Here is a 12704-nt window from a genome sequence, read left to right on the forward strand (position 1 = left end):
GGTTCCCCACGGGGCCACAGCCGGGCTGAGGACCGCTGGACCATGGAGGCCATGGGGGTGGCCGCGGCTCTGGGGCTCCTGCTCCTCACGGCGGGAGGTTCGACCGGGGACGAGGCCCGAGAGGCGGCCGCCGTGCGGGAGCTGCTAGTCCGGCTTCTGGGGCCCGGGCCAGCGGCCGCCTTCTCCGTGTCGGTGGAGCGCTCCCTGGCGACCGAGTCCGGCCTGGACACCTACCGCTTGAGCGGCGGCGGTGCCGGGACACGGGTGCAGGTGCTCGGCTCCACGGGCGTGGCCGCCGCCGCGGGGCTCCACCGATACCTGCGCGACTTCTGCGGCTGCCACGTGGCCTGGTCGGGCTCTCAGCTGCGCTTACCGCAGCCCCTGCCCGCTGTGCCGGAGGAGCTGACCGAGGCCACACCCAACAGGTACCGCGACCGGACCCCGCCGGTCGGCTCCCCTACAGCTCCCGCTGCCCCCGTTCCCGCCCCCTCCCCCCGCCAGGGGCGCCCCCTCGGGCCGAAGTCCCCGCCCCGCCCCAGTGCCCGGCTGCTAGCAAGCACTGGCTTCAGACTCCAGCTCTGATTCTATCCTTGAGTAAATCACTTGGCCTCTCTGAGCCTCAGCGGGAAACAACGGAAAAGTGGAAACAATGACCTCTACCATGCAGTGGTGCCTTTCTTATTGTGATGATTTGCACGGTGCGGGGTGTAGAATTTGTGGTGCACGATCGGTGAGCAGTAAATGCTGTTCCGTTCCTACCCCACCCTCTCTTCGAAGATGCTCCCTGAGGAGTGACACCCAGCCTGGCACAGGCCTCTGCTCGAGCGCTTGCCCCACTGTCCTGAGATGATGGGTTCACACAGCTGTCTCCCCATTAGACTTTGGGGAAAGGGATCCCCCTTACAGGGCAGGGGCACACTGTACCCAGAGTAGGAATGAAAATGGAATGTGCCCTCTCAGATATCTGGGAGGCTAGAGAGCTGAGTGCTGGGGATAGGTGGGTGGACACTTCGGAAGCTCAAGCCTCAGAGTGTCTGCTGCATCTGGGTTGGATCCCAGAGTGAAGCAGTAGTCTAAAGGCCACACCCGGAGTCATTCCTCTCTGGGCTCCATCTGGGGTGGCAGGGCAAGCTGCTCCCCCAGGTCTTCCCCCGATTGTGTACCCTTAGGGCTGAGAGACCTCCTCTTTGCCCCTAGGGCCGTGCCCCAGCTCCTGCCCCTGCCTGCAGGTACCGCTATTACCAGAATGTGTGCACACAAAGCTACTCCTTCCTGTGGTGGGACTGGGCCCGCTGGGAGCAGGAGATCGACTGGATGGCGCTGAATGGAATCAACCTGGCGCTGGCCTGGAGCGGCCAGGAGGCCATCTGGCAGCGGGTGGGTGCCAACCACACCCCAGGTGTCCTGCCTGCCCCACATCAGCTCAGTATCTGGCACAGAGACTAGGGCTCCAGAAGTGTTGGTAGCAGGAGTGATGGCTCCAGCCTCCCAGCTTCCATGGTTGAGACACACTCATGGGAGGACTTCCCCAGGGCTGGACCCCAGCACCCCCAGTAAACATTAAGAAGCCAGGTTTCCCTGTCTCCCCACCCCACCTGGGTCAGTCAGCTGCTTCTCTGGATTCTGTTTCATTAGCAGCTATTGCTCTGCCTTGTCCTCTTCCTCTCCATCCTTCTTCATGGCGCCAGTTCAGGCTCTCAGTCTCCTCTCCTTGGTCGCCTGCCCACCACAGCCTCTGAAGAGCATCAACCAAAAAATAATGCAAGAGGCTGCATATAAGAAGAGTTTATTTGGGAGACTTTACTAATTGCCATTTGGGAAACACAGGCTCAGATACCTGAAAGAGTGCTCTGAGAAAGAGAAGTAGGGGCTTTGTTTTTGGAAGCCATGAGACTGTTAGAAGTTCCCTGATGGGAATTGTGACTGGCAGACATTGATTGCAAGTTATTTTAGGGTAAAGGCCTGATAAGTATCTTGAGTTTCTAGGAGGCCTTTTGGATGACTTGATCAGATTAAAAAGTCAGATTCCATTCTGGCTGAGACATGCATAAATTACACTTCTTTAGTGACCACTTAGAGAGCTCTCTTAAGAAATATTTTCCTTTCAAAACAAGACTCCTGGCTCTCAGAGTTGTACCAGAGTGTCATTTCTGAAATGTGAATCTAGGGGAGACCTTCAACTTTGAGCACACCCAGGAGTTCCCTGTTACCATCAGGCTCTGCCCAGCCTGGGAGCTTCCATGGCTGAGCCCTGAGAGCTCTGGCTGCACCTGGGGCTGCTTAAGCTCCTTGCAGAGCTGCCCTCACCCATCATGCTAGGCTGCTTGCTCCATGAAGCCTTCTAAGCCCCTTCCCCATTTGAGGGAGAACCCCTCTGTGCCTCACCCCACCTATGCACCAAGAGTGACATTCGCAAACTCACCTGCTAACTGATCTATTTCTTCTGGACTGTGGGCTCCTTGCAGGCAGGGATCAGAGCTTGTCTTAGGAACTCTAGGGCACAGAGAAGAGAGGGATGTGTGTTTGTTGAGTGAATGAATCAGTGAATAGAGATGAGTGATTTATATGTGTGGGGCTTGCCTTCCTCCTCAGGTGTATCTGGCCTTGGGTCTGACCCAGGCAGAGATTGACGAATACTTCACTGGTCCTGCCTTCCTGGCCTGGGGGCGCATGGGCAACTTGCACACCTGGAGTGGCCCCCTGCCCCCATCCTGGCACCTCAAGCAGCTTTACCTGCAGGTAAAAGGATGGAGAATGGAAGGGGCAGAACTGATGCTGGATAGTCACAGGTCTGGGGTGGGAGTAGGGGGACTCTGTGTGCCTTGGGAGAGAGGAGACCTCCCCCTGGCGGGGCGGGGTGGGGGGTGCGGCGGGCATGCTCACCACCACCCCTTCTGTTCCTCCCAGCATCGAATCCTTGACCGGATGCGCTCGTTTGGTATGATCCCTGTGCTGCCGGCGTTTGCAGGGCATGTCCCCAAGGCTCTCACCAGGTGATGTACCCCACCCCCACCCCCTCCCCATTCAGCTCAGAGAGAGAATATATGTTCCCCTGCGAGACACTATTTGAAGAAAAACTCAAGCTCTGGATGTAGGCCTGGGCTTGATTCCTAGTTCTGTTACTGACTAGCCATGTGACCTTGACTGCTCTGGGCCTCAGTTTCCTCACTTGTAAAATATATGTATGGCTTGGCACAGAGTCTTAGCAAATGGCAGCTCTTAGTGATGGTAGGGGTGCTCCTCTGCTCCTCTGTGCTATACACATCCTCAACTGTGGCTGGTCAATTTCTTCAAGGCCCAACTGAGACCTCCTCTCCTTCAGGAAGCCTTGCCAGGGGCCCCCAGCATCAGTTATCACCTTCCTTGGGCCTATAAGTGCCTGGTTCCCACTGCCCTCAGCGCTCAGCACATGCTGCTGGCCCCACTGGCCACTCCTTGGCCTTCTCAGCTCGGCGGCAAGAAACTCATTCGTACATTTAGCCGACGTTTGTCAGACTGTCTGGGGCTGCCAGAGCAGGCCCTGGGCTGGGGGCTGGGGATGCAGCCACGAAGGTGCACAGAGACCCTGCTCCTGGTGGGAGACACGTTGCCAGGGGGATACAACCCAGTGATAAGGAATGGATGTGGCCCAATTCTCCATCAAGGTCACTTCTGCTTGGGGAAGAGAGGAGCAGCAAGGGCTCAGCGCAGAGGTGGTATCATTTATTTAAGCCATAGGGAAGGGCTTCTTCTTGTTCCGTCACTCAGTCCTGTCCGACCCTTTGCCACCCTGTGGACTGCAGAAGGCCAGACTTCCCTTCCCTGGCGTTCACTATCTCCTGGAGTTTGCTTAAACTCATGTCCATTGGTTGGTGATGCCATCCAACCATCTCATCCTCTGTGGGAGGAGGAGAGACAGCCAAAGCTTTCCAGACGGGACACGAAAAGGATGTCAAGGAGTAACCAGATGCATCAGCAGGGAGGGGGGAAGCGAGAGCTCCAGGCCCAGGGCACAGCATGGGCAAAGGCCCAGAGGCTTGAGGGCTCCCAGAACGGCAGGTGTCAGTGAGGCTAGAGGAAAGGACTGCGTCGGCCTCCGGTAAATGTCTGAACTGTCACCCCCTCCCCCGCACTAGGGTGTTCCCTCAGGTCAGTGTCACCCAGATGGGCAACTGGGGCCATTTCAACTGCTCCTACTCCTGCTCCTTCCTCCTGGCTCCCGAAGATCCTCTCTTCCCCCTCGTGGGGAGCCTCTTCCTGCGGGAGCTGACCAAAGAGTTTGGCACGGACCACATCTACGGGGCTGACACTTTCAACGAGATGCAGCCCCCGTCCTCGGAGCCCTCTTACCTGGCTGCAGCCACCGCTGCTGTCTACCAGGCCATGACCGCAGGTACGGTGCCAGTGGGAGGTGAGAAAGGGAAGTCCCCTGGGCCCTCGAGATGGAGGTGGCAGAGGTCAGGGGGTTGGGAGGAGGGATGGGGAATTGTAACACCTCACTGTGACACACAGCACTTTACCATTTCCCAAGCACTTGTACACAAACATCATCTCATTTAGTCACGCTGTGATTGAGAGGTGAGCCCTGGAGCGGACACCCTGCTCCCTCACCGGCCCTGCCACTTCCTGCCTGCGAGACTTGCAGCAGCTCCCCGCCCTCCCAGTACCTCAGCTGCTTCATCTACAAAAGGGGCTCGCTCATAAATAGACTGATGCCCGGCCCAGAGTAAAGTGTCATTAAGTGCTGACTATTGAAAATATTCTATTTGGTCTCTACCTCCATGCTGAGGGCTTCTCAGGTGGCGCTAGTGGTAAAGATCCTGCCTGCCAATGCAGGAGACACAAGAGATAACAGGTTCAATCCCTGGGTTGGGAAGATCCCCTGGAGGAAGGTGTGCATATCCTCTCCAGTATTCTTGCCTGGAGAATTCCATGGACAGAGGAGCCTGGAGGGCTACAGTCCACAGGGTTGCCAAGAGTTGGACATGAATAAGTGGCTTAACACACGCACACATGTGTATGCTGGTAGGCTAGAGGTTAGAGATGTGCCCCCAATCAATAAGGTGCCCTTCCTGGTACACAGATAGGAACACAGCACTCCTCCCAGCCACTAACAAGGGAGGGCAGGAGAAGGGCCAGGTCAGGGATGGCTTGGGGAGGCCTCTGTGTCAGCTGGGAAGGGGCAGATTGGGGTGAATTGGCTCAGGCTTCCTTGAGCAGCGGTGCTCCAAGTGTGGTCTGGGACCAGCAGCGTCACCCCAGGGCCTGTTGGATTGCAGGTTCTCAACCTCCCCCATCTCCTGAATCAGAATGAGGGGGGCTGGGGCCCAGGCCTCTGGGTAATTCTGATGCTCCCTGAAGCTTTGCAGTACTCAACTGGTAGTCCCAGGGGAAGGGTATGTGTGATGAAATGTCCTGATAATGCGGGTGGGGAGATGATTTACAGGGACATGATGGAGTGTGATAGAGTCATTTAACTTCTCTGGACCTCTGTTTCTTCATCTGTAAAGTGGGGTGAATACTCCCTGCACCCCCCCCCATCACCCTCCTGTCCTCTGCCTCCCACAGTGGACCCTGATGCTGTGTGGCTGCTCCAAGGCTGGCTCTTCCAGCACCAGCCTGAGTTCTGGGGGCCCGCCCAGGTGGCGGCTGTGCTGGGTGCCGTGCCCCGTGGCCGCCTCCTCGTTCTGGACCTGTTCGCTGAGAGCCAGCCCGTGTATGTCCGCACAGCCTCCTTCCAGGGCCAGCCCTTCATCTGGTGCATGCTGCATAACTTCGGGGGCAACCATGGCCTGTTCGGGGCCCTGGAGTCTGTGAACCAAGGCCCCACAACTGCCCGCCACTTCCCTAACTCCACCATGGTAGGCACGGGCATGGCCCCCGAGGGCATCGGCCAGAACGAGGTGGTCTACGCCCTCATGGCCGAGCTGGGCTGGCAGAAGGACCCAGTGGCCGATTTGGGGGCCTGGGTGACCAGCTTTGCAGCCCGGCGGTATGGGGTTTCCCATGGGGATGCAGAGGCAGCGTGGCGGCTGCTGCTAAGAAGTGTCTACAACTGCTCAGGCGAGGAGTGCCGGGGACACAATCACAGCCCACTGGTCAGGCGACCATCCCTACAGATGGTCACCACTGTCTGGTACAACCGATCAGATGTATTTGAAGCCTGGCGGCTGCTGCTGACAGCCACCTCCACCCTGGCCAGCAGCCCAGCCTTCCGCTATGACCTGGTAGACGTGACCCGCCAGGCAGTCCAGGAGCTGGTCAGCTTGTACTACGAAGAGATGAGGACCGCCTATCTGAAGAAGGAGCTGGTTCCCCTGACGAGGGCAGGAGGCATCCTGGCCTATGAGCTCCTGCCTGCCCTTGACCAGGTGCTGGCCAGTGACTGCCACTTCCTGCTGGGCAGCTGGCTGGAGCAGGCCCGACAGGCAGCAGTCAGTGAGACTGAGGCCCATTTCTATGAGCAGAACAGCCGCTACCAGCTGACCCTGTGGGGGCCAGAGGGCAACATCCTAGACTACGCCAACAAGCAGCTGGCAGGACTGGTGGCTGACTACTACGCCCCCCGCTGGCGGCTCTTCACAGAGACGCTGGTGGAGAGCCTGGTCCAGGGTGTCCCCTTCCAGCAGCACCAGTTTGACAGGAACGCCTTCCAACTCGAACAGACCTTTGTCCTTGGCACAAGGAGATATCCTAGTCAGCCTGAAGGAGACACAGTGGACCTGGTCAAGAAGCTCTTCCTCAAATATTACCCCCGGGCTGTCTCCTTCTGACAATTAACCACTCTCAAGCCACCTTCTCCCCAGACTCCAAACCTGAGCAGGTTTCCAGGGCCTGGGGCTGGGCAGGTGTCACAGGAGCACCGCAGGCCTGAGTGAAGGAACTCACTGACCCATGGGGTCAGGCGCGGACTATCTGGAGGGGCTGAGCTGCCTTCCCCCACATCCCAAATTCGGGATCAAAGTACTGTTTTAATACAACTTAATAAACTGGTAAATCACCTAGATGGGTGTGTCAGAATGTCAGTGCTGGACTTCTTGCGGTCCAGTGGTTAAGACTCCTTGTTTCCACTGTAGGGGGTGCAGGTTCCATCCCTGGTCAGGGAACTAAGATCCCACATGCCATGTGGCACAGCAAAAACAGAAAAAGAATGTCAATGTCATGATGCCGGCGAGGACTCGGGTCTGTAGCCTGGGCGCTGGTGAGGTCAGGTCTCCCTGCCCGCTTGCCTTGGCTTCCTCAGTGTTTTGTTTTATTAGTTTTATTGGTCATACATCCAGAATTGATTATATAAATCTTTCAAAATAATGAAATATTACAAGGATAGAATACAGTTCAGCTTTGATTGACAAATACTTGACACGGAAACCATTTTTACAAATACTTGTTTTTCTTATAAGAATACTTCAGAAAACAAGCCTCTATATCGCTTACAGCAAATTTTATGGAACTTTTTTCCCCTTTAACCATCATTTCAGATTTCCTATCACAGAACATCTGACAGACCATAAACCAAATTATAATCAGCTGCTGCTGCTTTGTCTAGTCTTTCCTGATCTGAAAGAATTCATGTATTCAGGCTAGAAGAGGTAATTAAAACATTCCTTCCAAATCTAACTTATATCAGGTTATCACTGTGCTTAGTGAAGAATCTTTTCATTTTTCACTTAGGCTAGTCTGGTTAGTGTTCACCCCTGCTGTTTCAAGCAGAAGGGATAAGTCTTTATATTCCTAAGAGTTTCTAAACTGCAAAAACAAAACCCTAGAAGCAACCATTAAATACAAATATTTAGAAAGCTAAAACATTTGCTAATGATGAGAAACAGAATACTTTAATTTTTAAAATTTATTTATTTGGCTACCCTGGGTCTTAGCTGTGACACGGAAGATCTTCCGTCTTCCTTGCGGCGTGTGAGGTCTTTAGTCATAGCATGCAAACTCTTAGTTGTGGCATGTGGATTCTAGTTCCCTGACCAGGGACTGAACCCAGGCCCTCTGCATTGGAAGCAGGAGTCTTAGCCACTGGACCACCAGAGAAGTCCCAAGAACACTTTATGATTTGAGAACACTCCTAGTTGAAGAAGAAAGTGTAAGGATATGGCGCGCTCACACGTGCTTAGTCAAGTCCGACTCTGCCACCCCATGGACCGTAGCCCCCCTGGCTCCTCTGTCCATGGTATTCTCCAGGCAACAATATTGGAGTGGGTTGCCATTTCCTCTTCCTGTGGATCTTCCCTACCCAAGGATCAAACATGAATCTCCTGCATCTCCTGCATTGGCAGGCACTGAGCCACCTGGGAATTCCAAAGGATGTGGCAGTAGTTTTATAATGATAAAACATTGAAAAAAATGAAAAAGGTGAATCTTACATCAGTGGCATATCATTTCTAAAGTGCCAGGACATACAGAATCTTAAGAGACTGTGTCTAGCTGAACTATTTGACATTTTTCTGCTGGTGTGACTTTTTCTTTTTTGGCTGTGCTGGGTCTATTGCTGTGTGAACTTTTCTCTAGTTTCAGTCATGGGGGTTATTCTCCAGTTCCAGTGACGGGCTTCTCACTGTAGTCACCTCTCTTGTTGCAGAGCAAGGACTCTAGGGCACATGAGCTCAGTGGTTGTGGCTCCCGGGCTTTGTTGCTCCGAGGCGTGTGTGATCATCCTGGATGAGGGATTGAACCCATGTCTCCTGCGTTGGCAGGAGGATTCTTTACCACAGAGTTATCCAGGAAGCCCTGATGGTGTCACTTTGAAATAGTCTAATAAATACTCCTTTGTCTGGAACAAATAATCATTTAATTTAGGCCAGGGGAAAATTTACAGAATACAGAACACATTTCCCTGAAGAGACAGGACATCCCCAGGGGAAATATCTGGCATTTATTCCATTCTTTGTTACTGAAAAATGTGTCTGGTTAACAAAAGTTTGTTATACTTTACGCGTAGCTTAAATTAAAATCAAGAGCCTGGCAGCATTCTCCAGTCCAGTTTCTGAGTGCTCATCTCCAAGTATCCAATATTCTTAAAAGAACTCTTTGATCAGACCCTTGCCCAGTTAGAGATTTAACAGTACTTGGGGACTACAATATGTCCCCTTTCTCTGCTTTTTGATTTCTCTTTTCTCACCCTAATGTAACAAGCTGCTACAGGTTTTTACCAAAATACCTGTTTGGTATTGTTTTGAAAGTGGGTTATTCTGCATTACCAAAAGCCTTCCATCACATTAGAATGGGTCACATTAGCGTCTAACTAGCACATGGCCACATCATGTCTGCTGCAGTGATTTTTGCCACTCAGCATAGTTCCTATATCTGTCATGTCCTTGTCTCTCAAAACACCATCTATTAAGCTGATCAGCTCGTCTTCACTCATTGGTTCGTGTTCACTCCCTCCAAGGTTGGATTACATCCCTCACCAGTCAAAGCCAGATCAGGCTGCTTCCTGGCTCACTCAGCCACCAAGCTTCCTCAGCTTTAATACTAACTCCTGATCTCTGAGGCTTCCCAGGTGGCGCAGTGGTAAAGAATCCACCTGCCAATGCAGGGGACACAAGAGACATGGGTTGGATCCCTGGGTCAAGAAGATCCCCTGGAGTAGGAAATGCAACCCACTCCTGGAGAATTCCATGGACAGAGGAGCCTGGCTAGCTACAGTCCACGGGGTGGCAAAGAGTCAGACACCACCCAGCAACTGAACACACATATACACACCTGACCTTTGAACCAAGAATACCCTTCCAAAACACTTTCACACCCTCAGCCGCTAACTTTGGCAAAAAATTGTCCCTGTGGTACAGAGGCTTGCTGGGACAGAGGCTTGCCAAGGCAAGATCTGCCCAGGGCACTCAGCGCCCACATGGGAGCTTCATACCTCCTGTGTGCAAAACTTCACCCTCCCTCTGACTAACAACTTAAAGAAGGGGCTTTCTAAGCCAGGGGCCCTCTTCTCTGCCTTGACCTGGAGAGCAGGCCAGGGACCCACAGGAGGGCTCAGCCTTGAGATTGTGCTGCAGACATAATAAAGGGGTGGGGACCCTGGTGGGCAGGGGCGGAGCGAAGCAGGTGATATCCATCCCCGGAGACCAGAGCCCAGCATATCCGGGATCTCTCCCTGCGCACATCCCAATGGACCGCACTGTGGTACTCATTACCGGCTGTTCCTCCGGCATTGGCCTACACCTGGCCCTGCGACTGGCGTCCGACCCGTCCCAGAGCTTCAAAGGTACCTGATGGAACGGGGTGGAGAGAAGGGAGCAACTCCTTCCCGGCCTAAGGGGGCCTAAGTAAGGCTGAAAGACCGGAATTCAGAGCCTTGTCCTCTCCCTGAACCTCCAGTGTATGCCACGCTGAGGGACCTGGCGTCACAAGGCCCACTGTTGGAGGCCGCCCAGTCCCGAGGGTGCCTTCCCGGCTCCCTGGAGACGTTGCAGCTGGACGTGAGGGATGCAGATTCCATAGCCGCTGCCCAGGCACGCGTGACCGAGGGCCGCGTGGACGTGCTGGGTGAGCCTCCCGGCAAAACAAGCCCGAGAGCCTTCTTCACTCTGTGTCCAAACCAAGATGTCCCGAAGCCCACGGAGCACGGGGGGACGGGCGGGAAGGAGGGCCGTGCGTGAGGCGGCAGGGTCGGGTCTCTCTCCCCGCAGTGTGTAACGCAGGCCGGGGCCTGGTGGGGCCGCTGGAGGCACACAAGGAGGGCAGCGTGGACGCCGTGCTGGACGTGAACCTAACGGGGACCGTGCGGATGCTGCAGGCCTTCCTGCCGGACATGAAGCGCCGCCGCTCGGGACGCATATTGGTGACCGGGAGCATAGGCGGCTTGATGGGTGAGCGGAACGCGGCCAAGGGCCAGAGGCGCGCGGGGCGGGGGTGGCTCAGCAAGAGCGATGGGGAAGAGGGTGTCCAATAAAAGGGGAGGGGCCTGGTGAGGCTGCCCCGGGACCCTCCGGCGCCACTCCCCGCGGACCCCTTCCCGGACGCGCCCCAGCAGACTCCTCTCCCTCCCAGCGCTTCCCTTCAACGCCGTTTACTGCGCCAGCAAGTTTGCGCTCGAGGGTTTGTGCGAGAGTCTGGCGATTCTGCTGCAGCCCTTCGGGGTCCAGTGAGTCACCGCCCTGCCCCGGGGACCCCCTGACCCCTGACTTTGGGAACCTCAGCACCCCATCTTGTTGGAACCGCTCTCAGGCATTCTCCCCAGTGCGGCTCCCGTTGCTTGTGCGCCAGGCACAGTACAGGCGCTTGGCGCGCGTCCTCTCGTTCCACCTGTCCACCCTGCTGGTGAGGCGTCGGTATTGGGCAGCTCAGGCCCAGAGAGGCTCGGTGACTGACCCAAGGTCACACCGTTTTAAGTGACCCGGCCAGGTTGGCATTCTGACGCCAGAGCCTCTCTCACAACCTCCAAGGGATGTGGGGGCGCTTTTCCGGCTGTAAACCCGCTTTCAAATAAATGCTCGCAGCCCGAGCCCCACTCAGGCCCTCCCTTCTGGGCTTGCGTCCGCCCGCGCTCACTCGCCGCTCTCCGGCCCGCAGCGTGAGCCTCATCGAGTGCGGCCCGGTGCACACCCCCTTCCCCGAGAAGGTGGAGGGCGGCCTGGGCGGGATGCTGGACCGCGCGGACGTCGAGACTCGCGACCTCTTCAACCGCTACCGTCGCCACTGCGAGAGGGTCATACGTGAGGCGGGTCAGGACCCGGAGGAGGTGGTCGAGGTAAGGGCCGAGCAGGACTGCGGGAGCGGGGGTGGGTTCTCCAGCCCAGCCCCGGCCAGCGCGCCTCCTCCCGCTGCTGCAGGTCTTCCTCCAGGCGCTACGCGCCCCGCGCCCGGCCCTGCGCTACTTCACCACCGAGCGATTCCTGCCACTGGTGCAGCTGCGCTTCTCTGACCCCAGCGGCTCCAGCTACGTCGCCGCTGCGCACAAGTCAGCGTTCCACGACAAGGCCGCCGAGGGCTCCGACGGCGCCGGGGCGGAGACAGAAGCCGGTAAACTGGAGGCATCTGAGCTCCGCGCTCCTCTCGCCCCGCAATAAAGGCCTAATCCGCTGCTGTCTCCCGCGCTCTCCTTTGCGGCCCCGGGGGGTGGGGTGCGTTTGGGTAACGGAAAGGGGCTTTGACTGGGCTGACCTACGTGACCACGGGCGCGCACAGTGGGTGGATGATCGCGAAAGACGGTGTTAGCCCGAGTGATACCTCCGGAAACCGAGGCCCAGAAAGGGGAAGAGCTAGCCTAAGGTCAGGCCTCAAGTTCCCCGAAGGGCAGGTAGAGCATTCCCTATATTCTTGGCGTAGGGGTGTCTGCAGCCATTGGAGTTAGGTGGACCTGGCGGGGGAGAGTCGGCTTGTAACGTGGCTCCCAAGAGTCACGGAACCTTAGGCAACGTTCTGACCCTCTCTGAGTCTGTTTTCTTACCTGAAAAATGGGTATGATACCTATGTGGGGGCTTCTCAGGTGGCGCAGTGGTAAAGAATCCGCCTGCTAATGCAGGAGACACTGGTTCGGTCCCTGGGTCAGGAAGATCTCCAGAAGGAGGAAATGACAAGCCACTCCAGTATTCTGGCCTGGAGAATTCCATGGACAGAGGAGCCTGGAGGGCTTACAGTCCATGGAGTCACAAAGAATCAGACACAACTGAGCGCTGTAGGCACACACATATCATGGATTGTGGTAAGAATGAACTGAGATAGTGCCTCCAAGTGCTGGTATTAGAGGTCTTAATAGCAGGCACTAACAC

The 12704-nt window shown here is 55.9% G+C and overlaps 2 protein-coding genes across 2 annotated transcripts; both read left to right on the plus strand.

Moving 5' to 3' along the window:
- Positions 1-6983, plus strand: NAGLU (N-acetyl-alpha-glucosaminidase). The gene is made up of 6 exons (XM_070773514.1): positions 1-425; positions 1230-1377; positions 2593-2739; positions 2908-2993; positions 4116-4372; positions 5548-6983. The coding sequence occupies exons 1-6, from the start codon at positions 43-45 to the stop codon at positions 6750-6752; spliced, it is 2226 nt and encodes a 741-aa protein (XP_070629615.1). The 5' UTR covers positions 1-42; the 3' UTR covers positions 6753-6983.
- A 1589-nt stretch (positions 6984-8572) lies between these two features.
- On the plus strand, positions 8573-12020 carry HSD17B1 (hydroxysteroid 17-beta dehydrogenase 1). Its single transcript, XM_070773515.1, has 6 exons — positions 8573-10198; positions 10312-10479; positions 10623-10802; positions 10984-11077; positions 11506-11683; positions 11766-12020. The coding sequence occupies exons 1-6, from the start codon at positions 10102-10104 to the stop codon at positions 12000-12002; spliced, it is 954 nt and encodes a 317-aa protein (XP_070629616.1). The 5' UTR covers positions 8573-10101; the 3' UTR covers positions 12003-12020.
- Positions 12021-12704: the final 684 nt, after the last annotated feature.

This window comes from Bos indicus, chromosome 19, assembly GCF_029378745.1.
Source record: "Bos indicus isolate NIAB-ARS_2022 breed Sahiwal x Tharparkar chromosome 19, NIAB-ARS_B.indTharparkar_mat_pri_1.0, whole genome shotgun sequence".
In the NCBI taxonomy this organism is placed as follows: Eukaryota; Metazoa; Chordata; class Mammalia; order Artiodactyla; family Bovidae; genus Bos; species Bos indicus.